Source organism: Parasteatoda tepidariorum, chromosome 10 (assembly GCF_043381705.1).
Source record: "Parasteatoda tepidariorum isolate YZ-2023 chromosome 10, CAS_Ptep_4.0, whole genome shotgun sequence".
NCBI lineage: Eukaryota > Metazoa > Arthropoda > Arachnida > Araneae > Theridiidae > Parasteatoda > Parasteatoda tepidariorum.
This window is the reverse complement of record NC_092213.1, coordinates 38,826,277-38,853,138: the sequence shown is the minus strand read 5'-3', so window position 1 is coordinate 38,853,138 and position 26,862 is coordinate 38,826,277. Positions and strand designations below refer to the sequence as shown.

The window sequence follows — 26,862 nt, the reverse complement described above, 5'->3', positions numbered from 1 at the left end:
TAATGACTGGTAAGTCCAGAGATGCCAACTGCTCCGGACGCAACAAAGCAGTTAAAAAAACGGTAATTAACTACAAAGTAAATTTTGCAAATATATGACTATTTTCGCTTGCTTTTTAAAAGGTATGGCGTGACATAAGTTTTATAAAGTGGTGAATAATATAAGCCTGCGAATTATTTAGAAATAGTGGTGGATAAAAATCTACTAAATTGAATTTATTAAATCAAGAATCACGATTGATAAACTACCACTTTAAAATATATATTTGCTGTCCGGAACAAGTTGGCATCTCTGTAAATCTTTAAGACTTACCAGTCTATACTTGATCTTTAACTGGTCTATATTTATCAGTCTATTCTTGATCTTTAACTTAAAGATTGGTCATGTTAAGATTGATTAAACCCGATCAATAAAATCCCCACAATTTGTTAATAACTTTTCTACCACTTTCTTCATAAAGTCGCTTTTGTCACTATTAAAAATATAGTACATGTCCAACGGAATAACGATTGAAATTTTTTATAGTTGTAGTGATATATCAATTAAATTTATGATTGTACGCAGGAATTATTTTAAATTTGCAAATACTGGATATTTTTAAAAATTACTCGCAGAACTTGCGTCTTTATTTAAATTATTTATGGCTAGCAGTGATCAATACCGACTTGCACTAATTTTATTAAACCAAGAATTTAAAAAAAAAATGCATTTTGTTACAACTTTAAGTATGTAAAGAAAATCTCTCAACAAAATCTGAAAATTCAGCATCTACGTACGGAATCATAATCCGAATACAATAAATTTTATTATTAATATTACTTGTTGAGACAGAAACTAATTTGAGTCTACAAGTAACAATTAATGATTTTATGAAGCACTTCGAATAAAATTTAGAAGTTTTCTAAATTCAGAGATGCATGCTGCTGCGGACACGCCTAATTAGTTAAAAAAAAACGGTAAATAATTTCAAAGAAGTAAATTTTGCAAATATTTGACTATTTTTGCTTACTTTTTACAAGGTATAGCATGACTAAATGAATTATGGAGTGGTGAATTATGTAAACCTACAAATTATTTAGAAATAGTGGTGGATAAAAATCTACTAAATTGAATTTATTAAACCAAAAATCACAATTGATAAACTACCACTTTGAAATATATATTTGCTGTCCGGAGAAAGTTGGCATCTCTGTAAATTTACTAATATAAGCAGACCTGCCAACTTTTAATCCCTTCCATTATCATTTTTCCCAGTGGTATTAAAATGGAATTAAAACTTCAATTTTAAGCAAACAAATACGTTCGTTTTGAAAAAAATAAAGTTGACAACCATAACAGTAACGCATATTAATATATAAGCTTAATTTTTGTAAGAATAGTGGTGATCAAAATCATTTAAAAATTAAATTTATAAAAGAAAAAATAGTATATATTTACTACCACTTTAAATATGAAAATAAAATCTCCCGCAAAATCCAGGACAGTTGGCAGGTACGATGTAAGGAATCGACCTCAAATTAACTACTCTGCGGAAACTAATAAATGGTGCACCGGAGTACCTGGCCAAAAAGGCCATCTCCGTAAATTATATGATTACAAACTGAATCAAAGGCCATTGATATTAAAATTATTTGGGTTAGTAAACTTAATGTTAGTAGTTAACACGCTCACGCCGGGGTGACCCACCGGTGGGTCACGCTAGATTTTCTCATCTTGGCAGTGCACCGGAGTAAAAACTGGTAACAATAAATTTCATTTTTTAGTTTTTTCCCGGGAATAATAAAAATCTATAACTACCGATTGTTTTTACGGGTGAAATTTTTATATTGAGTTGCTTCTTCGCCGTGATAAATTTCCTTACAGTGAATTGTTATTGTTGAGATTAGATTAATTCCTCCCGAATATTATCTAATATTGAAATAGTTCTTCTACCAGTATTTTCTCTTTTCCCGTACTAGTATTTTCACTTTTCCTGGCGTGAACGTGTTAAATAATATTGTGGAAAAGAAGATAGAACAGGGATAACACAGACAGGTGATAATATAAACAATGAAAAAAAATTAAATTATTTATTATAAATAATTATTTATTTTTTACTTATAATTATTGACAAATAAACAGTTAGCGATTAGCAGTTGTATTAGTATATTGAATCAGAATGAGCAGTAGTAATTCCGCGAATGATTGAACCTTAACTACTCTATAAAATGACTGTTTTAATATTTACCTTTCATAACAAAATAAAAAAGTGGTAGCTAAATTATTTCATTTTTCAGCAATTAGTTGAGATAACGTATCAACCATAATATTGATTATTCATATCCACAATGGTATAATAAACGCTTAGGAAACCAGCGTCTTGGGTCAACTGAAAAACTGAGGGTTTCTAAAGTACATTAGAAAATTTATAGTCTTAATTAACCTCCATCGAACCTTCGAGTTTCAGTTAGAATCATTTGTAGGCTAGCTGTGGTCGGAATGATTTATATCAAATTCTCTAAACCAAGTATCAAATAGTAAAACATGCAGTTAGCAACTACTGAAGAAAAAATATTTTTTGACCAAACTTTGAGACAAATTCGAAAGAGTTTTATTGAGATTTAATTTTAATATTTTTTTACTAATTTAAAAAATTTATAATTGTTTGCAATTTCCATGCCACTCATTATAAACAGTTTTTAAAGTAAAATAAAACAAACAACTTCAAAAAAGTACAATAATGGACGCACTATAGTTTTGGTTCTATAAACAAGGACATTCCTCTTTTCTAAACATAAAAAATGCTTAGACACTGATGAAGAAATATTTGCGTTTTGACACTGAGGAAGGATCGTTATTAGAATCGAAACTATAGTATATCCATTTCTGTACCTTTATTTATGCTCAATTTACGTTTTTTTGCGTTTGTTCTATCATCATTTGAAGATTTTAAAGTATTTGTTTTACTTTTTATTACAATAAAATAATATTTGAACGCCGGTCAAAAAATATAACTAATATTATTAGAATATATATTAGTAAAATAAGATAAATGCAATTACATACCCGCAGAAGTTTTAGATTGTAAGCCGATAGTAAGTTTTGTTGATGATTTCGAAGAAAGCATTATTTTGTATTGAGATAGAAAAGTAGCATTAAAGATAAGAATATGTAGCTTTTGGCGAAGAGCGACTCTCATTTTTATAAATAATCTGCTTTCTTCGAAAGGAAAAAGGAGCGAGTTATCATGCGGTGATACTTAAAAACAAGGTGTATGTTTAACAGACGTTAAATTTTCTTTATTTTTATAATGCTCTACGATATAGTGAATTCGCTATATTTTTTCTTTTCAATTTGCTTTTTGAGAAAAGTTATATTTTTTAGTGTTGTAAATACTTATATTTTATTTTATTTTATAACCACTGTCGAACACCCGACCCAATTTTGGGTTTACGACTACTAATGTTCAACTCCGTAGCCTTGTAATTTTGAACCAAATCCAGAAGACAAGGGAACTCCTGGTTCAAATATTGAGAGAAATTTACCTTCGTGGAGGACTTTTTGATGAAACTAAACCGCATTTGCGTTACATGTTGAGGAAAATCACGAAAATCTCCCATGGTTAGTCTGACGGCAAAGGGACTCTAACCCATGATCCGTCTACAGCTGAGAGTATTTTACGTCAGCAATGTGGTCGGTGCAAGCCGGGTGCGGAGTTCGTATCGACCAGTGATCGCTGGGATTCGAACTCAGTTCGCCTCAATGGAAGGCGGACGCTCTATCCCTTGAGCCATCACGGTCTGTGCTTTTGTATTGAGTTGTTCGGAAAGTAATTTCGCTTTTTTTTTAAACGGGACTTTATTGCATTTTTCACTGTCAACTTCACATTTAAGACGTATATTCATTAAAATTTTTTAAAACTGATATAGAAAGGCTTACTCTTGCAAAAATTTGATTGATTCTATGCAGTAGTTTTTAGTTGGTGCGATGTGTATGATGTTTTGACAGTACGCCAGTGCCAAAACTGGATAACAAAATTTCGATCNCACAAAAAAGAGCTTTTGTAGCTTAGCATTTTTAAAGTATTTGTATATTTCATATTTTTATTTGATAAAACCTAATCAGTTTACATAGCAGTGGGGCCCCATTTTTTAATTTGCCCCAGGGCCCTTGGTTACCTAGCTACGCCACTGGGTGCGATGTGTGGAGATGATGTTTTGACAGTACGCCAGTGCCAAAACTGGATAACAAAATTTCGATCAAAATGCATGAGGATCCCCTATGCCAGTTTAGGCATAAGGTATCATGTTTTTAGCCTATGAAGAGACAATAAAGGCATTAATTGATGCAAACTGGCAAAATTAATGCTATTCGCGAGATCGCTCAGAGATAAAATCTGTTGAATTCGACAGTTCGTGATCATTTTTAACTCTTAATTTTATACTCAAAGCTGGACTTATGGGTTTAGCATGTTTTTACGGAAATAAATTTTTGCCGTCGCATTAGATGTTCGTGATTTGCTTCTTTAACGTCAAGAAAATTATTCATTTTTGATACGTATTATCACAGGAGACGAGAAATAGATTGTCTACAGTTTAGGTCTTTACAAAAATGAATAGACGGTAATACCTTTACTTTAAACAAAAAAGTAAAATAACACCTAGATCAGTTTTTTATGAATAAAGAGTAAACATTTATTTTAGGAATAATGCTACTGCAGAAAGAGTGGCAAAAGTTACTGGACCAAAATGGACTATATAAAATTCAAAGAAAATCATCTTTAAATTTCTTAACCGAAAAGGAAAAAAAAGAAACGAAATTATTTTCCGAGCAACCAAATATTATACTTAAGATTCGTACAGTGTAAATGTGCTTTCACAAAAAAATTAATTATCACCTTCTGTTACCCACCACTGTATCTTTGAAAATTCTTTTGTGTTGACTTCAGATTCAAAAAAAAATATTTTTCTAAATAATATGTATTGTAGTAAATAAACTTTTTTACTTGTGCAGAGCAATTGCTAACAATGAAAGACTAATGCTTCCACAATATTGTACTACATAATTAAAAAAACGGATTAATAAATTTAATATTAAACTGTTTTGGTTTGAAAAATTCGTATTTTATTGCTAATGTATGCCGGATATTTACTATGAATAGTTTCTTCAAATATCAGTGCGCAAGAAATTACAAGGGTTGGACAAAATTATGGAAACCCTTCTATACAAACTGGATGTAAACATTCTTTCTAATTGCAGCAAATGTTTTGGCAGATTTTACATGGCAAATCTGTTGACACAGTTTGAAAAATCTTGCTTGACGATTTTAGAAATGATGTCCTTATTGTGCATTCAAAGTTTTCATCGACCAAAATGAGAGTAGGAAGTTGAAAAGTTTTTTCCCCTTCCTTCTTTAATACCATTGTAATTTAAAAAAGAAAAAAAAACATTCTATTATAAATGTTTATAGAACGATTTCAAAATCGCTGATATTAAAACTAGATTTTTTTTTTTAAAAAAAAAACTTCCTCTTCTCATTTTGGTTGATCCAAATTTTGCAAATGCAATGTTTGTAAATGACATCATTTCTAAAAGCTCCAAGCATAATATTGCGAATTGTGTCAACAGATTTAACTTGTAAAATCTTTAAAAAATTATATTGCTGCTAAAATAAAGATTGCTTACACAGTATAAAAGTGTTTCCATAAATTTGTCTAACCCCTGCTTATGCAATGAGAAAACTTAATAATTATGAAGCAACATCGTTTTAATAAATTTACAAACTTTTCACTAACATTCATATTTTTGTTAGCATTCAATATTTCACTTCAGTGAAATTCTAAAACCAAACATAACAGCATATAAAAAATTTCTAAAAAGAAAAAAAAAATAGTCAGTGAGCTTATAAAGGTACTAGAAAAGCATTTAACTTCTCGCCTACACAAATTTGACTTTTTCANCGATTTTAGAAATGATGTCCTTATTGTGCATTCAAAGTTTACATCGACCAAAATGAGAGTAGGAAGTTGAAAAGTTTTTTTCCCCTCCTTCTTTAATACGATTGTAATTTAAGAAAGAAAAAAAAAATGTTCCATTATAAATGTTTATAGAACGATTTCAAAATTGCTGATATTAAAACTAGAATTTTTTTATTTATTTTTTAAACTTCTTCTTCTCATTTTGGTTGATCCAAATTTTGCAAATGCAATGTTTGCAAGTTTTGTAAATGACATCATTTCTAAAAGCTCCAAGCATAATCTTGCGAATTGTGTCAACAGATTTAACTTGTAAAATCTTTGAAAAATTATATTGCTTCTAAAATAAAGATTGCTTACACAGTATAAAAGTGTTTCCATAAATTTGTCCAACCCCTGCTTATGCAATGAGAAAACTTAATAATTATGAAGCAACATCGTTTTAATAAATTTACAAACTTTTCACTAACATTCATATTTTTGTTAGCATTCAATATTTCACTTCAGTGAAATTCTAAAACCAAACATAACAGCATATAAAAAATTTCTAAAAAGAAAAAAAAAATAGTCAGTGAGCTTATAAAGGTACTAGAAAAGCATTTAACTTCTCGCCTACACAAATTTGACTTTTTCAGTAGTCAACGTACAAGATAGACTGGTGGTCAAGTTACCAATGTTTTGCTCCTTTTTATCATAACGGGTGAATTCGGTCCTTGATAAAAACCCTTGTCAACTTGACAAGCTTCCCTGCATAAAGATTCCGCGATCAGTAATATTTCTCATGGTAGTTTACTTTTGATTTAAGTAAGAAACAATATTTATCCCGCAAGCTAGCAATAATAAGACAACATCCGAAGTAATTCTTGCTTATTTAATTCAGTAAATTAAATAGAATGTAAAATCATTTTAGCCTAAGTCAACATATGAAGGGATAGGAGCAAAGAGGCATTTTCAAATTGCTCAGGAGAATATTTTTAAGAGCGTATCTCTATAAAGACAATCAGATATTTTTGCGCTGTTATCTATTGGAAATCCCAGAAGCGTGTAAAGTGCCGATCTGGAAACGATAACGAAAAATTTTATATAAAAAAGGTCGCTTTCGGAAAAAGTGTGCTTTATCACTATAATTCCCGAAACCTTTCCATATCAATGAATTATACTTATTTTCAGTTCGCCTCATACCTAATTTGGAGATATTCGCATCTTCACGTACTTTAAGAACGAAGCAATTTTTCCGTTATGAAACAAAGATATGATATAAACGTATCAAAAAGATTTCAAATATTCTGATATGAATGTGAAACTAAAAACATTCCAGGAATTACGAATGACAATTATTTATTATGAAAGATAACACTTTTACCTGTCGCAGTTATAAATCCTCTATTGATAAATATTTTTAAGCTTTTTTAATCTATAACGGAAATTAACGGTTCAAAGTATTATCATAGCATTTTTTTTCCTAGATCAGGAGTTGCTGTTATACTAAACTTTTAAGGCTATGTCTTTTAGAAATTCAAAGTGGTGATAGACACCTGTGACTATCACAACTCGGGGACAGAGAGAGAAATGAAAAAAAAAAATTAGCTACTAGTCCTAGGACCAGTAACCATAAGATATTACAAGTCCGTTTACATGTCCTTATTTGATTTCTTTTTTTAAAAAAATAAAGTTTGAAAAGTGAATTTATCTGAAAAATTACAATGCAGAAAATGTGATATGTTCACAATCATAATTAAATATATTATTTCGTGACAAAAACGCAAGCCAAAACAAGTTACCATTTCTTTACATGGTCCCGAGTCAAATTTTAGTGGTCCAGGACCAACGGATGGTTGTCAATTTCAATCTGTACAACTAATAAAACTTAAAAGTATTGGAAAATATTTTACTCCATATCCTTATTTTAAGAGAAAATTAGCAAAAAAATTATAATCATTCGTTTCAGTAGACTACTTAAACACATTTTATTTCGAAAACGGTGTCTTGATACAAAACTTAACTCCGACCTCTGCCTTTGCAATATGATTTAGTGTATCTACTTCTAAGTCCAACGATGAATGCTGAGCATCTCCTCAACTGTTCAGTTCTCACAAAGAACTGTATCTACTCCCGATACTGGGAGGCCAGAGACCTTTTGTTCAATTTAAATTCTTGATTTAATTTTTGTGTTTGATGTTTTGTATAGTTCATCTCTTTCTGTATTTGTATTTCTCTTTTCTTTTGATCTCTGTACGGCGTTAGGATAATGTCTGTATCGCCTGCTGCATTGGAAATTAAAAAAAAAAAAACTTCTAAGTCCAATCGTGTTCAGCTTTTAATTTTAGTACCCATTAGGTGATCATCACTTTCAAATTTATTAAGAGATACAGCTCCCTACACAAGTCAAAGACCATAGCCTTCTTAAAACTAAAGTGATATTAAACAGAAAGAAATATATTCACTTGGAATAAACAAATAAAAATAAAACAATTTTTTTAGATAGGTTTTTCATATAAAGACTATTTTTTGTGGATGACCATTAATGGGCAAAGCCTGTTGTGTTGTATTGATCTTTTAAGGATATGGGAAAGGAAAATTTTGGGGAAGATTTTAGGTGCAATTTGTGAGGATAAAAAAAAAAAAGGGATCAGAATGGATAAGTGTTGCCTGCATTAGAAATGTGATATTAGTATAAATTAAAAAATTTAGATGATCCAGAGAAACGGCATTAACCTAAAACTTCGCAAATTTCGAAGGATAATTTTCTGCATAATGCTATAATAAAGAGTTATAAAATAGTATTTAGGTTTCAAGTCAAAATTGTTCTAAAGTTAAAAAATTTAAGAGTATTTATTTTATTTTATTCGTACATTTATTTACAATGGAAAATTGATAGCTATATACTTATCCAGAACTTTTTATTTCATTTTGAAATTTATTTTTATTTAATAAAAATTTATGACAGTATTTTTATTGATGCGTTAATTTCTCAGGCAATTATGGAAATTGACAAAAATATGATAAACTATTTTTTCATGTATGTATTTTCAACATTATTTCATAAGCAGAAATGATTACAAATTAAATAAAAAAAATGCACTTAATTTTTGAAAAAAGGCAATTAACTCAACAAAGATGTTAAAACTTTTATTAAAATTTTTTTAATAAAAAAAATGCAGGGTTGCGAGAAAGAAACGTTATTGCAAGAGGCAGAGGCTTAAAATTTGCATTAATTTTCAATTTCAGTATGAAACTGGAAGAAAATGGAGCTAAAAAAATACTGTATTACTAGCATACTAAAATATAGAAGAAAAAAAAACATAATAAAAAAGAGAGCGGTTTTTAATTTTTGATTATTAAATTTAAACATCAACTAACCATTTAACTCATAGACAGCAAATTGAAAAAAAGGCCTCATTTTATATATTTTCTAAAATTATGTCAAACAAATTAGTATAGCTTAAGCATAATACTGTCCAATTTTTATTAAATTTAAAACAGGAGATAAAATTTAATGCTTGAAATCTATGAAAATGGTAATGTGTTACAGCATAATCCCAACTTCGAAAAATTGACAAAAGTTAGAAGTCTATTCAGTGTCGGATTGGGAATATGGGGTTCAAAGTGGCATTTAAATGGGGGAAGAAAAAAAAAACTTTTTTTAATTCTTCTAGAATATTAAAAACTTACTGATTTCATTATTCACAACTTTGATGAACAAAGTTCATTAGAAATATTATTCTTTCCTTAACAATTTAAATATTTTACGTTTCATTTTTAAGAACTTACTTTTTCAATTGACTAAGTCAGTGTCAGATTTTAGAACATTGAATGTATTGAAACAAATTATAGAATTACTTTTGTTAGTCTACAACAGCAGCATCTGTAAAACAGATAACAAGAAATTTTTTACTTCAATTCATAAATACAAAATTCAAGAGTCATTATGCCTTGAAATAATTTTATTTAATATTTTAGAGATCTCTCTTGTTTGGAACAATTATTGGGAGGGTCCCCTGGGCTATAAAACTATTTGCACTAGGCTGAAATATCGTTCTAATAGAAAATTATATAGTGACTTGTTTTCAGTCGGATTCATAATAAAAAGTTCTATAAAATAATATAAATGAACAAAGATGAAGTCTTCTACTAATTTTTGTAGTACAATAAGCAACATGGACCCAACCCATTTCCAAAATCATTGCAAATTCTCAGTTTTGGAACTTAGTGTCTTTGGGCATATGCTGTTTGCAATTTTTGCAGCTTCTGATATAGTTATGGCATGAGTCTATTGTGCTGCAAATTACATTTATAACAGATATAATAACAGTATGAAATCAACTAATCCAAACTCAGAAAGTGTGCAAATAAAATCACAATCAGTACGACCAAGCAGTAATTTTGATTCTCTTCTACTTCCATCTAACACAGCAAGAGGTGTAATTCAGACTAGAGGGTATATTTTGTCTATACCATACAATTTTTCATCAGACAACTCTGATTTTTTATTTGTAATGTCAAATATTAGATTTTGTGAGCAAAGAAAAAATGAATGAGGATAGAAGCAGGGAAGTTTCACTAAAATGTAAAAAATGTTTTACAAATAATTGTAAAAAATGTTAGAATTATATAACTTAAATCTCAATTGATTGCTGTAACTCACAATTCTTGTTATTTTCCAGGTGTGATGTAAGTTTTCCAGGTCTTTTGAAAAAATAGCAATTTTTCCTGACAATTCCGAGTTTTCCCTGACCCCTGGGACCCCTGTTTTAAAATATAAGAAATGATAATTATTATTGTATTAATTTAATGTTTTACCAAAACCTTGTTGTCTACCTTGCATTTGCCTGAAAAATCCTAAATCTTAATGTTAAACAATATAATACAAAAATGTAAGAATAACATTTTAAACAAATGAACAAGAAAATAAGAATAAAATTTAAAGCAAACTAGATTTCAATAAATGTGTCATTATAAAAAGAACACTGATGACACTATTTTATTTTCTGTAAAAAAAAAAAACTTTAACATTTGACTTAAAACTAATAGGAGAAATATAATCGTTAAAAATTTACTTACGACAGATTTACATATTGTGAGCAAATTACGGAGAAGCAATATCACTGAGGAGCTACACAAAAAATTGTAATAGAAGGTGTGTCCAAGAAATAACGTACTCAAAATATCTTTCCACTTTCAATAGTTGTAAAGGTTGGTTATCCTATCCAATTCAATGTCTGTGTAATGAATGCTTAGTTTTCAAGGGTTAAACAAAGAATTTTCGAGGATTGAAAAAGAGTGAATTGATTCGTTATTACGTTTTCAGTGTCTCGTTCTCTTATGATCAATATTTCAATTAAAGTATTTTGATTAAAAAACTTATATATAAAAAAAATTTCTATTTTATTTTATACAATCAAATGACTAATGTTCTCAAATAAAAGGATATACACCATAACATTTTTTAATGAATCAAAAAAATCACAGGTATGATAATCATAGCACACAATAGATAAAACAGCTGTACAATTCAGGTTCCTGTTCCTGATGGAAATTGTTGTAATGCAGTTTTCACTCTAGGAAATAAAAAAATTAAAAAACTATAACAAAATGCATTAATAATATAAGGAATGAATAACTGCAAATTCGAGAAATGGAAATGAGATGAAATTAAGGTGAGTTCCATCGATCGATTAATAACATCACATGCCCCAAATTACAGATATTATTAGAGCAAATTCTTACATTTGTTTACTTTTATTTTTATTTTTATAAAACCTGTTTAAGTAAATGCGCAGTGCAGTAAATGCACCAGGGAGATGATTTACCAAATGCAATCAAATCATTTAATGTCATAGAATAAAATTTGCATTTATTTTTAAATTTAGAGAAAAACCTTATAGTTTACTTTGGTTAGACTGTGTTATCATCGACCTTATGCAAATTAGGATGGGTTTAAATAAACCTTATCCTCACAATGATATCATTTCAATTTCTTTGGAAAAAGTGTGTAGCGAGTCACTTAAAAGGTGTAATTCTCCTCTTGGGGAGCATAGGTGTGATATTTAGAATGCATGTTTTTCCAATAAATATCCCTTAGTTAAGTAATTAAAATAAAATTTAAAATAACTTACCGGTCAAATAGAGTTGTGTCACTAGTAACTAGCAATGATTGCAAAATTTGCTGTACTCCCAACTCTCTTAACTTTGACTGGCGTTCAGAAGCACCTAGAAAAAAAAATATGTATTAGAATTATATTAGAAAAAAATATAGTCTGCTGAGAAAAACTTATTCAAGAACTAAAAAAAAAAATTTATTCAAAAATAATAAAATAGTAGCATGAGATTTAAATCGAATAATAATTTTTTAATAATACAATTAAGTAATTATTGCTATTACAAACTTAAAAACATTGAGAAAGACATAGTATTGAAAATCGTAATGTTTTCAACACTTTAGTTCAATTACTAACTGTGTTGGCAGTTTCTAATTAAATACATGTATTTACATTGAAANTTTTTGAAAGATGTTTACCTTACCATCATTTTGGAAATAATCATTAGTGTATTGCTCCATCGTTTTTTCTTCCTTTTAAGATTATTTCCAAAAAAAATTTGTTTTTTAGTTGTGTTTAACAATAAAAAAACGGCTTTTTGTAGCGATTCAGAAAACCGGGAAAATCAGTTATCCGGAATAGCGATGGTCCCGATCGTTCCGGATAATCGGTTCCCTACTGTACAATTAAGTAATTATTGCTATTACAAACTTAAAAACATTGAGAAAGACATAGTATTGAAAATCGTAATGTTTTCAACACTTTAGTTCAATTACTAACTGTGTTGGCAGTTTCTAATTAAATACATGTATTTACATTGAAAACAAGAAAAGAACAAATAAGAATACGATATTAAGTAAGCAATCAAAATAGGTAGTTGCTGATTGGAAATACTTTCTTTTAATCTTGTTAAGTTAGATTCACGTAACTTGATATAAGTACATAGTTCTTAATGTTTTAAGCCAAATCATGATTTAGTAAATATTCCTATATTATTTCTAATTTAAATTATCCTACTTCATTTTTGACCTCTTCTGATATATTTATATCTGATATTGGCATATTGCACAAATCTAGCTTCTTTAGGAATTGAAGATTTGAACAACTTCTATACTTTTTTTTCTTCTTGCATTACATGATATTATTTTATTTTTATATACCTGAAAGAGAAAATTGAAAAATATTTACAATATAATTCAAAACAATTACCTTCCTCTTCTTTCCACACCAAATTAGAAATACAGAAAGTGGCAGCAATTTGCAGTTTGACATTAGAATGAGTCTGAAAAAAATTATGTTAAGAATTATTGCTTTAATTATAATGAAAGGCATATGACAAAGAAAAATATGAGAGTAAGAATTTAGCTAGTTTTTAATCAAAGCTTTGTAGAAAGTCAAACAGTGCTTTCATAGAAAGTAAAATATTTGGCATCAAAATTTTTGCTCTTGATTCATTAATAAGTTTATTACTTAAATAAACCTCGTAACAGATCTTACTTTATAATGAATCAAAAATAAATTATAACCTTTAAATAAAAAAACAACAATTAAAATACCACTTTTAATTAGATGAACACAAAATAACATATTAAATAGTTAATACATGCACAATGTTTTGGAAGGAAAAAAAAAATTTTTTTTTGTTGGTAAAAAACTCAAAGAAACTGGTGGACTCTCAAAGAAATTATACACCTTGGTTGATAAATTTGATTTTTATTGTAGATCTTGAATTATTTTCATTACACTTTTGCTGCTGATCTTGTAATGCAGCAGAATGCTGCTCTCTGTTCAGAGATAACTGATAACGAAAGTAAACAAAGGCAATCAGCAATAGGTTTGGCTGATTTGTATTAAGATTATGACCACTAGAATTTATCTGGCTAGCAATCAACATGAAAAGAATTGGCAACTCAACGAGCAAATGATAAAAGGCGACAATGTTGGCAAAAAACCACGAACTTATAGGTTTACTTCCGTTATTACTTTTTCCTGAACAGAGAATAGTGACAATTACTTTGCTCACATGCAATCTAAACATTCTATCACAAAAGGCCTAAATATTACTTAATAAGAAGTATCATAATTATAATTTACTACCACTTTCCAATCATACTTGAATTTTTTACAAAAAGTTCCGAAGTTGCCTTATTACTTTTTGCTGAACAGAGAATAGTGACAATTACTTTGCTCCCATGTAATCTAAACATTCTATTACAAAAGGCCTAAATATTAATTAATAAGAAGTATCATAATCATAATTTACTACCACTTTCCAATCATACTTGAATTTTTTACAAAAAGTTCCGAAGTTGCCTTATTACTTTTTGCTGAACAGAGAATAGTGACAATTACTTTGCTCACATGTAATTTAAACATTCTATCACAAAAGGCCTAAATATTACTTAATAAGAAGCATCATAATCATAATTTACTACCACTTTCCAATCATACTTGAATTTTTTACAAAAAGTTTCGAAGTTGCCTTGCTGAGTTGAAGATGCCTTATTACTTTTTGCTGAACAGAGAATAGTGACAATTACTTTGCTCACATGTAATCTAAACACTCTATCACAAAAGGCCTAAATATTACTAAATATTACATAATCATAATTTACTACCACTTTCCAATCATACTTGAATTTTTTACAAAATGTTCTGAAGTTGCCTTGAACGAAAAATCACTTACCAAGTAAGATATCAGTTTCTTTAAGACATCATCATTTGACATGATAAAATTTTTGGCAAAATCTCCATCTGCAATATTGGCAAGAATACAAAGTGCTTGCTCCTTTACTTCTGCACTATGCTCACCTTCAAGTATAAGTACAATGGCCTGCATTACTTGTTTACCATGAAGTCCCATGATATGATCAATGTGCTAAAATAAAATATACTATAAATACACAACTACAATTTCTCATAACAAGGATTTTTTTCACATTAACAGTTATGCAAAAATCCATGTACTAATTTTGACTAAGAGTTAACTTTATAAGGTATTTAAACTTCGTATAAGCATAAATTCTTTTGGTATTGCAAAATAATAAACACAAGTTAATTTATTACCATTTTCTTAACCTCATAGAGCACAAGTTTCCACCGTAAAACTGACTAAAAATAAGAGCACGGAAAAACTGATAAAAATGCTTTTTTTTTTTTTTTTTTTTTTTTTTTTTACAGAAAATAAATATATATAGGTGCAGTGTAAGTTATGTTCTGCAATTTCCAGTTGTGGGGGTAACTTGTGACAGGGGTTGGTATATAATAAAAAAATTACTGTACAAAGTTTAAACAATTTGATTACAGGTTTCTTTTAAATTTCAAAATATTAAAATCAAATTAAATCTCTGAAACTCGCTAATAAATTGGCAAATTCACTAGTAAATCAAAAGAATCTCGTGCTCATTTTTATTTTTACGTTTTATTATTATTTAACGAAATTTTACTACCTCCAGGTAAGCCAAACACATATGCATTGAATAATTAAAAATTTATTATTTCAAGAAACTAATCTTTCTTTTTCTTTCTATTGACTAAATTTTATTTCTTCAGGATCATTGTTCAACCATAATTTTACAGATTGAAGCTACATGTTTATCCATTATTTAAATTTTCTTCTACTCTTCAATTTTTTATTTTCCTTCTCATCATCATTGGTGCAACAGAACGGATGGGCTTATGCTGTCGCCACCCATTTCTCTGTGCTGCCAGAATTTCACTTTTTCAAAAATTTAATTCACGTTTTATTTAACTTTACTTTAGAAGTCTGATTTCTAAATTTTTGTTCAAAAATCATGCAAGATAGCATAAAACTTTATAGGAATTATTTTCTCTGATAAAACTGGACTATTAGCTGTTTTGAATAATTAATTAAAAATTAATCAGTATCAATCAGATAATAATTATTGGTCTATACCCTTAAGAAAGCTCTTCCTTGCTATTTTAAATTTGAGATTAAATTTCCTTGATGTTTTTATTGTCCCTAAAAAGCCTTTTGATAATAAAGTAAAATTTGACAACACTGTGTAGTTATAAGAATGAAAGCTTCACTTTATTAAAAGAAAAATTGCATGATAATTTTTAAGAGTCAGATTTTGTCACATAAATCAGGGGTAATTGTGACACAAAATATTTAATGTGCCAAAAACTAGATAAGAAGATATCAATTTAAATACTATTCATATTTAATATCATTTTAAGAACTATGATTTATAATTAAACTAACTACCAATAAAATAAACTTTTATTGTAACTAATTTAAGAAAAAACTTAGTTCTTATAAGAATCCCGATAAAGGATTTTAAAATCATGTGAATATTAATCGCAATATTGGATTTAAGAACACTAAAATACAAATTGCAATATTGGATTTTTGAAAAGTGGAAATATGAATCGCGATGCATGATTTTTAGATCTGGTGAATACAAATAGCGATCTTGGATTTTGAATTCTTGTGAATACGAATCGCAATATGGATTTCAAAAACATTTAAATACCAATTGCAAAGTTGGATTTTAAAACCACATGAATACAAATCGAGATGCGCCTTTTTAAAATTGTATGATTATAAGAGTTTTGATTCACAAAAATCTACAAATTCATGGTCCTAAGATACGTGGAATTCTGAAAAAAAAAAAAAAAACACATGTCTGGCCCTTAGTTTCTAGACCTGCAAGGATGGTATAAAAAACTTGGAATTCTGGGGTACACCTGGGATACAATCACCCCTGAAAATTGTAAAGCAGAAAAACTGCCCTTTTAATAAATAATTCTGAATAATTTTTCTTCTGAATAGCTTTTAATAAATAATTTTGTAAATTTCATAAATCTGAAAACAGGCAAATGTGCAGTTATTACTTCAAAGTAATAACTGTACATTTGCCTGTTTTCAGATTTATAAAATTTACTTTAATTTTTTCTTGTTTAGAATGATCAAAGTTGATGCTGAAAAATTCTCGTAAAACAAATTAAGCAAAAACAAAGACATTAAAACTGACAAATAATGTATTACTAAACTACCTATCTGTAGTATTTCTTTTAGAACAACATCAGCTAGATTTTTTTCACGTTCATTAGATGAAAAGCACATATTTTATAGGTTTTAAGCAAAGTAAATAATTAATATCCAGCATCAGATTATTAGTAAAAATAAAAATGACAAAAATCATATTTAGAGTTTTTCCCTGATAAATAAACCAATTTAATACAAGTAACATGCATATTTAAAACAATATTATACCTTTGTAAAATGTTTAAAATAGGAGAATCATACATACACTACTTACAGGCTTGGTGGAGAGTAGATTCCTCAATAAACCTAGCGTCTTCATCAAAACGTCCACATCTGAGTCAGATAACAAGTTGAAGACATGGTCACTTCCAAGAGCCGTCAGAATCTGAGCTTTGATTTTGTGGTCCGCTTGAAAAGCCATATTCATGAGAGCCCACACTCCATTGAGCCTTAAGAGAGGATCGTCTCTACGGGTGAGGCCGCACAGAAGTTCCACTGCACCACATTCCAGGATTGGCTGAGTAGAAAACCACTGGAATGATTATCGAGATCCTTACATCTCTGTTGCCTCCACTTATGATATTGTAATACACAAAATGAATACATTAAGTGAACTTATGTTTGTGGAGGACAACAAAATTTGGTTGTTAAAGTGTTTTATTTCTTTGTGTGCAATTTATGTACAACAAAATTTGGTTGATAAAGTGTCTTCTCATGTGCAGTTTATGATCGTGGAAGAAACAAAATGTTTTTGATTAAGTTTATTCTGTTTAGTTAATGTAATTCAATTAATGAACAGTAGGACCCAAATATAATGATCTTGCATTTCAAGATAGTTTGAATTTAACACATAAAATGGCATTTTTTGTTTGGTACTAAGCAATTAATGCATTAAAAGATTACTATTGTAGCGAATATTTCCACCCTGTTAAACCCAAGAATATGTATTCTTGGATTTAACAAGGAAAATAATTTTAGAAGCAAAATATAATCAGGGGCGATTGTGAAAGAAAGTTAAAAACCCTGAAAATTTTATGTGCACAAAATCGATATCAAAATATAAATTTATATACCACAGATGTTTCGCGATTTTAAATATCGCGATGTCGGATATTTAAAATCGTGACAAACGAATTTTAAACCATGTGAATACAAATCGCAACGTGCAACTTAAATGAGGTAAACGAAAATTGATGCTAAATATGCAAACCACATGAATAGTAATCGTGATATTAGCGAATTCCGGTGCTGTTTCAAATACTCAAAATGGTAAAAATCTGCCAAACTAAAAGAACCATGTGTACATAAGCGTCTCGTTAGCGGGAACCAATGGTCTTGAGAAACGCGATACTCCCATAAAAATCATATGTCTTGCTCCTAATTTTTAGACCCGGAAGGATAATGCAAAAAAAAAAAAAAAACGGAATTCTGGGATACCCCCGGAATATAATCACCCCTGTATAATATCAGAAATAGTGAAAAACCATTTAAAAAAATAACACATAGTACAAAATCCTTTAAAATTCTATCTAACGACCTTTAGATTTAGAAGACCACATAAATATTGCAAAATAATTTTTCATATCATTCATTCACCATTCTTTTCATTCCAATGAGGATATGGTCCCATAAAGGTAGAAGGCAAAGCAAATGAATATTGAAACTAAGAAAAAGAAATTATAATATCATTATAAACTAGTGATGTTAAATTCAAACTTTTCATTTCAGTGAGGATATGGAGCTATAAATGTTAAAAGAAAAAGCATATTATCAATATAAACTAGTGCTGTTATGTTCATACTCTTTATTCGAGTGAGGATATGGTCCCAGAAATGTTAAAAGCAGATGAAAAAGTAATTGAATATTGTAACTCGAAAAAAGAAATTATATTATTTAACAAACTAGTGCTGTTTTGTCACTATAAAATCCTGCACAATGAAAATGAAACAAAAATTTCTTTCATTTAATTTTCAGCAAAACATTCAAAGTTAAATAGATAAATAAGTTTTCACTTCTTAACAAAATTTATTTAGACACATTTTTTTTTTTTTTTTAACATAGAAAGTTTCTGTACTAATCTTGAATTTGTATTTAGTGAGTGGCTAGATTTAAAAAAACACTTTTTAAGTTTCACAAGTTTTCATTAAATATAGGTCCTACTGTATAATAGAATTTAAAAAAAATAAATTAATAAAACACAAGAGAAATTCGTGCTACTTCCATGTATGCAATATTCTAATTAAATATTTATACAGAATAGATAAAATTAAAAACACATTATTAGTTTTTAACTTAATTAATGAACTATTTTTTTCCCTTCCTATTTCCAATGCTTCATAAATTGGATTAGAAATATAAATAAAAATAATAAACTTCTTTCCCAATTGCTACAATGTAAGAAATAAATTTTAAAATCAAATCTGAAACTCTAATAAAAGACACTAGGGTGCTGTTAAAAGACAATAACTTTTAAATGGCTGTAGAAGTGTTACACATGATTTCTAAATAAAACATTCAAGTAAAAATATGATTAAATCTAAAAATTTTCACTTCATTTACCAAATCACTACTTAACCATAAATAATTTAATTATTTAACAGCGACAACTTTAAATTTATAAAAAAAAAGGACATTCACACTTTTCCTTATTAATAAAGAAGAGATGTTCATTATTTTCATTTTAGTGGGAAGATGATAATATAAACAAGTGTTAAAAGATTTATATTTTCTTTTCATTAACTTATATTTGAATTTAATAAATGAGTGCCGATTGTGGACAAAAAACTCTTAGTTGGGTTGCATTAACTGTATAGCAAGTTTAAAAATATTTTTAAAAAATATATTGTAGAAATATATATATATTTTATGTGTCATGAAAATGCTAACAGAGATGAAAAATAAGTTGCTTAATGAAGTAAATATTTTCGCAACAAATAAAAGCTACATATTTTCCTCTATAATTAACCCTTTGCTTACAATATATAGCATAGTGAAGTCTATCATTATGGTTCACTTATTGTACCAGCCTGAAAACAAAAGGTTAAAAAGTAAACCATTTTAATTAATTAAAAATAAGATGTCAATTGCCCCCCCCCCCAAAAAAAAACAGACCATTATGAATATGTATTAATTTTTTTGCTTTAAAAACTCCTTTGTTGCTTGTGCATGTTTAAAATAAAAACATAACATTAGAAAAAAACTTTACATTAGAATTTGAATACAGTTCAAATTAGAATGACGAAATTAATTGAAAATTATTTTGAATGCTATAATTGCATCATTACTTACATTTTGGCATTTTATTTTATTTATCAGAATATTTAAGTAAAACAAAGATTTGAAAAAAAAGGTAAAATGAAACAAAATATCAGTACTGTTTTTAGAGGCTTTGAAAAAGGTTTTTTTAACATTATATTGATAATTTGCAGAAAAAAATATACAAAAGAAAAACATTCACTAAAATTTAAAAATATAAATATATCAATAAATTTAACAAAATAGTTTTTCTTGCTTATAATTTGATCAGATAACTTTTTTAATTCTAACATTCTAACATTTTTTAATTCTTAATTTTGCAATAAATGTAATTATATATTTGGCAATTGAAATATTTAGATACTACACAAACCATATCTTTCATTGCATCCCATTTAGAAATATACATTAGCTGAGATAGTTTTAACTGTAATAACATCTATAAATTTATTCAAATAAAATTAACAAAAAAAATGTACTTACCTCTTTGCTTGGGGAAAATTCTAGCAGTAGATTGCAGAGTGTGCTGGAGGCAACTGTTAAAATGTCATCATTGCCTGTTTGAAACAGTTTCATTAATGGCCTCCATACAGCGTGATCTTGGAAAGTAGTTCTTAATTGTTGCACAGATCTGGATAAACTATGTAAACATCTAACCGCAGCTAATCGAACACGTTGATTTGGGTCTGTGAAGGCGCTCACAACATTTTCCATGAGATTCTCAGTATCAATAATCTGAAAAACAGTTTTGCAATATGAATAAAGATGAAATTCTGCTATACTCAAAAATAAGCAGATTCTAGTAATTTACAATTAAGACTAAAAATTTATAAAAACAGTTAACAAAAGCACTGATTGTTAATCAATTCAGCATTCAGATTTATTCAGGGTTAACACTCAATTTCAGTAAAAAGAATTTCCCTGACTTTTTGCCAGGTAAATTTCAATGAAAATTGAGACCATCAGAAAACTTTGATTCCTTTATTCGTAATGTGAAATATTATACTTTCGGTGCAAAAAATATTATTAAATGAGGAAAGGAATATTTCAGTTTAACTAAAATTTGAAATATTTACAACAACTCATTGTAATAGATATTAGAATTATTTAACTCAAATCTTATTAATTGATTACTGTTACTGACAATTTTAAGACTGGTTATTTTCCAGGTATTATATAGGAATATTCCAGGTTTTTATAAAAAAAAATTGCAACTTTCCCTGACCATTCCTTGATTTTTGGAGTTAAAATAAAATTCCACAATTCAAGGCTTTCCCTGTTCTCCCTGACCCCTGGGAACCCTGTTATTGTATTCTCCATGACCTGTGGGAACCCTGTTATTGTATTCTCCCTGACCCATGGGAACCCTGTTATTGTATTCTCCCTGATCTGTGGGAATCCTGCTATTGTATTCTCCCTGACCCGTGGGAACCCTGTTATTGTAAAAGTTTAAATCATATAGCTTTATTAAGGAAATCTGATTTGTTAAAATGGGATGTAAACCTGTAACCATTTATTAATAAGCTGCTTTTTTACTAATTCATAAAACAATGTGAAAGATTACAAGAGGTTAGATAAATCAGTTTAAAAAGCAGAATAATTTAAACCTTTTTTAGAATACAATAAGTAAAATTTTTTTATCATTAATATTTTTTCCTGTATTTCATAAAATTTGAAAAATAAAATAATCTTAGATGTTAATGACATTGGTTAAATTAATAAATGTGGAGTTCATGTAAGTGTACCAATTGTCCCCTGATTTGCACTTAATTAACATATTATCTACAGAGGGACATGAAGTGGTGAGTTCATGTACAATTTTTATTCCTCCGATTCGCAATCTATCTACATAATATCTCAGCCTCAAAGAATAGTTATGGTAGGCTTGGATTTAAACAATGTTGCCGAATAATTTTTTTTTTTAAAATTATTTATATTTCAATATTTTTGAAGTTCATGGTAATTGTTTCTTAAACACTGTATGGTCCACAATTTATTTTTAATGTTTAGTGACTATTCCAGAATATGATTGGGAATTTTTTAATTTGTAAATTAGTTACTAAATTGGTTAATAAAATTGGTAATAAAATATAGCCAAACTTTGGTGATTTGAAGTCAAGGAGACAAAAGGAAAGTTCAAAATATGCTTAAGTTTAAATTGCATTAATTCTCTCAAATAAGAAAGATAAAATAAAGTAAATAAATAACACAAAGGTTAAAGATTTAATGCATAAACTGTTCAAGAATACTGTTACTTTTTATTTTGCAAGAAATCAAATATTGTTACCACTTGAGAACATAATTGTCCCCAACTAGGTTGTCAGGTCCCCCCCCCTTTTTTTTTCCTTGTACTATTTCTTTGCTCAAAATGTTATCTAAGCTCTTCAAATATGCTTATGATGAAGGCAATTATCAAAAATTAATTGATTTTCAATACCAATTTAAGATTTTTTTACACTTCCTTAATCAGCAATACCTTTTCAGCTAATGATATTGGTTTATTAAGAGCTTTATCTTATTACAATGTTATAATTAAAAGATAGAAATTATACTTAATGTACAACCAAGGAAAAATTACAATAATATTGAATTGTTCACTATTTAAAAACTTTTCAACAAGCAGTGAAACAGATTCTCCAGCAGAAGAGATGCAACTAAGTTTTTTTAAAAAAAATTTTCCCAACAGTGACAGTCTTTGGGTAACTAATTAATAGTGAATGTAGAAGTAAGGGAATGTTGCTTTTGTTTTTCTTAGACAATATCTCAGGAATAAATTTTACTATCATCTTTAAAAGACAATAATCATATGAAAAGTTTATATTATTCAAAATAAAATTCAGTTATCCACGATTTTTAAACTGAATTCTAAGGATTGAGGAATTGAAAATTTGAATTTCTGATTAAACAAGTCTTTCTTTAAAAAAAAAAAAACTCTATGAATTTGTTACATTAAAGTGCACTTAAAAATATATGAAAGAGGGCAGCATAAAATTGAAGTTGAATATAAAAAAAAGGGGCATGATAAAAAATTTATTATTAAACAAATGCTAGGCATGACTATTAGTCATTAGGCTTTCATAAAAAAATAAATATATAAATAAAGTACAAGTGCCATAATTTAGGACTTTCACCACAAAGTTCCTCAATAATTTTGTGACCTTATTATTAGTGAAGAGATTATAACTTACTGACACAAATAAAACAAACCAGCATTATCATAAAATTTGCTGAGAGCTATCGCTAATTCAGATAGAAATGTAAATAACAGAACAAAGGAAATAAACTTTGATGATAAATAAAGTCTTTGAAGCAGCAAAGATTTAAGCATTCAATACCTTTCTTCTAATGTCTTCATCGTTGGCTGCTAATGATGCAAATGCTTTGAATGCGGCTTGCTTCATTTCCTGGGCCATTTTAACTTCTTGAACAACCTGAAATTATGAATATTATATTCATATTTAGCTTAGACTATGGGAAATAATTATTGATATGTGCTTGCAACATAAAAGTATTTCAACAATGTGAGAAACATATAAAAGAAAAAAAAAAAGGACTGGTTACAAAAAAAATTTAGCAACTTATTTTATCAAATTAATTTTATATACATACATAAACAGCTAAATTATAAAGTTTTTGTATTAAGTTTTCAAGCACTATAAGTTTTTTTTAAAAAAACTTTTATTATGTGTTGATTAACCTTTTTGAAGGTTGTGGTATACTTGCCATATTACATATAGCTTCATCACTTTCTAAATGTCAATGTGAAACTATGACCCCGCCTATAATTTGTGCAGCTATCTGCTGACAACTTCAGAAAATAGAGAAAAGAAATGAAGGACTTTATTTACATAAGTTAGTATTAACTTCATAAAATAAGTTTCAGCTTATTTAAAACTATTTTTGGTCACATATCAAAGCAACTTTTAAAAAATATTATTACAGTTAAAATTTCTCATGTGTATAAATAAGGCATATTTTTATTAAGCAATTAATAAAATAAACGGCTACCCTAGTTATTGTATCAGTTTTGGTTTCGTCATTAGCTGTATTATCTTCCCCATTCTCCGCATTTTGATTGGGCAACCGATACTTCAACAGTTCTGATAGTGTTGGTATCAGGTGGTCACTAATACTTGCGATTCTCTGTAACTCAGTGTCGACTTCAGTGAGATAAGCTAATGTTTCAGCCCCATCGACTCTTTCTTCGGGAGAAACATCTTTTTGACACATTCTTACTAAAGTTGGAAGGGCCTGGAACAGAAATAAATACAATATTACTAGCTAAATTAAACATATAAATTTACCATATTTTGAACAATACAGTTAACTCTTAATTATTCACAGAAATCAGTAATGGAATAATCAGTAATTCAGGAATGGAATCTGCCCTTTCTGGTATGTAACGTTTGTTTCTCTTATTTGAGAGACAAAATTCTATAAATTAAGGACTATCTGATGCATAGAGCTCTAAAATGTTGTTCTACAACAATTACAAGAATGAATTAGCAATACATAATTAGGGTGACAGAGGATTCCTTAAAAACCTGGCAAAGATTGAGGACAGTAACATCATAAAAACATGCAAGCCACAAGCAAGTTTCACATCTAGTAGAATCCAATTTTTTCGCATCTAATTTGCTAAGTCCACATGTGCAATCTTTCAGATTATTGTAGTAAGTGATAATGCTTTGCTTCTACTCTGTGCTTTCATCTGCAAACATATTCGCATGAATATTATTCAGAATTATGGCATTGTTTTTCTTTTGCATCCATATAGCAAGTGTTTTGTTTCCATTTTTAAGAACAAGGAAGTGACTCTCTTGTTCAGGTGTACTATCTCAATAGCATAGTTATTTTCACACACACACACACAAAAAATTCATCTACAAGTTTAACAGAAATAATAAAAATGTCTGAAGTCCTGCTGTGGATTGAGTTTAGAAGTGGTTCCTTAAATTAAAGTGCTATATTTTCCTCAAGCGGATATCCAGTTTCATTCACAGCATTTTTTTGGAGGGAGGGGGGTTATATTAGTTGAAAACTAGCTCTCTAAGTCAGAGTAATGTGGCTTGCTCGTTAAGCGATAAATTTGTATTTTGAATTACATACATGGCAATAACTATTCACCAGCAATTATTTCTGATCCATGATTGTAACAAAAATAATTATTTATAATTAACATGACACAATTCAGGCGCAATAACAAATTTGTAATTTAATAAGAGCACAACTAGGCTTCTTCAGACATTGAATGATACTATATAATTTAATGGAAACTATAGTGTGATATTTGTTTAAGCAATGATGACCAAATTTCTGTTTTATAAATCATATTCACAATTTTAGTAGTTCTACAAAATCAAAATCAAGTAGAAAATTAAAAGTGAAAATTGTTTTTCAATCAATTTGAGACATGTTTTAAGTATGAATAAAAAACATGATTTTTAAGCATAATTAATTAAATTTGAAATATAAAGAAACAGTACATACTTTGTACACAATTCTAAAATCATCTGCAGGTATAGCTCCTGCTCTGCACATATATGTCATACTAGATAAAAAATTAAAAGAATTGAGTACCAAATTATTTTCTTAAATAAAGCATCAGTGTAATGAGAATTAAAATATGCACTTATAGCTAGAGTTATTTACTTTGGATTAGATGTTTAGAAATGTGATAATTATTGCATATAATATAAAAATTTTAGACAATCAATAAAAATAAAATCTTAACTAAAGCTCATTTTAAAGAAATATAATTAAATAAAAAAATATTAAAGAATATAAATTTTAAAAAAATCTAAAATAATTGTTTAATTTTATTATACTTTATAAGACACCATTGTAGGTAAAAAAGAAAATACTTAAAATAATGGGAGTTCACAAGCCTTAAGTAGCAAATACTAAATTTTTACTTATCTTCAGGGTAGGGGGGAGATAAATGAATAAAATAGATAAATGAATACTAAATATTTTGCAACTAATTTTAAAATTAAAGCTTTCATATGTTCAACTATTTTAAAAAAACCTGTGTAAAGAATTATTTCTGCTATATTTTTCGATCATAAGAAATATGTATTTCTTGTTCCTTAATAGCAAACACTTTTAAGAGAATTTATCAATAAATTTCTTAACAATTTCAAAGAACAAAAATTTTCATTTACCATTTTGCAGCAGCTAGCTGCATTTCTGTTGTTTTATCCCTACTCATTAATCCTATTAAGATATCTGGTACAGATTTACCATTGTGACTTGCTGAAAAAAGAAGTATGATTTATTTTAAATTACATTATAATTTTACTGATAACACATATTACCTACACATATAACATACTAATCTATATATATGTGCCATTAATTTAGTCCATCAAAAGTAAAAGTATACCATGAATAAAAAATTTTTTACAAGCAATACTCTTCATAAAAAAAATTAGATGTAGTTCAAAAATTGTTCTGCAAGCAACTTAAGGTTATTATGGACATTTCTCAAGGATGATATAAATCTACAGTTTTAAGAAATACAACTTAGCTTTTGTAGAAACATAAATTAAGGCATAAATATAACATAAAGAAACCTATACAAAAATTTTTACTTCTAAGGCAT

General features: G+C 28.3%; 1 protein-coding gene across 4 annotated transcripts in view; it reads right to left on the bottom strand.

Moving 5' to 3' along the window:
• Positions 1 to 11,384: 11,384 nt before the first annotated feature.
• The window catches only part of LOC107440142 (armadillo repeat-containing protein 8), a 29,612-nt gene continuing 14,134 nt past the window's right edge, over positions 11,385 to 26,862 (bottom strand). Inside the window, exons 8-17 of one of the 4 annotated variants that reach the window (XM_016052978.3) lie at positions 26,423 to 26,513; positions 25,749 to 25,809; positions 24,267 to 24,509; positions 23,594 to 23,689; positions 20,742 to 20,993; positions 17,269 to 17,520; positions 14,679 to 14,870; positions 13,202 to 13,274; positions 12,071 to 12,164; positions 11,385 to 11,512 (exon numbers count right to left, since the gene is read on the bottom strand). In XM_016052978.3, coding sequence (XP_015908464.1) covers positions 11,467 to 11,512; positions 12,071 to 12,164; positions 13,202 to 13,274; positions 14,679 to 14,870; positions 17,269 to 17,520; positions 20,742 to 20,993; positions 23,594 to 23,689; positions 24,267 to 24,509; positions 25,749 to 25,809; positions 26,423 to 26,513 — 1,400 coding nt within the window. In that variant the 3' untranslated portion in view covers positions 11,385 to 11,466. Of the gene's footprint in view, positions 11,513 to 12,070; positions 12,165 to 13,201; positions 13,275 to 14,678; positions 14,871 to 17,268; positions 17,536 to 20,741; positions 20,994 to 23,593; positions 23,690 to 24,266; positions 24,510 to 25,748; positions 25,810 to 26,422; positions 26,514 to 26,862 lie in introns of all 4 variants that reach the window. The other 3 variants (XM_016052979.3, XM_016052976.3, XM_016052977.3) reach the window with 3 other exon arrangements.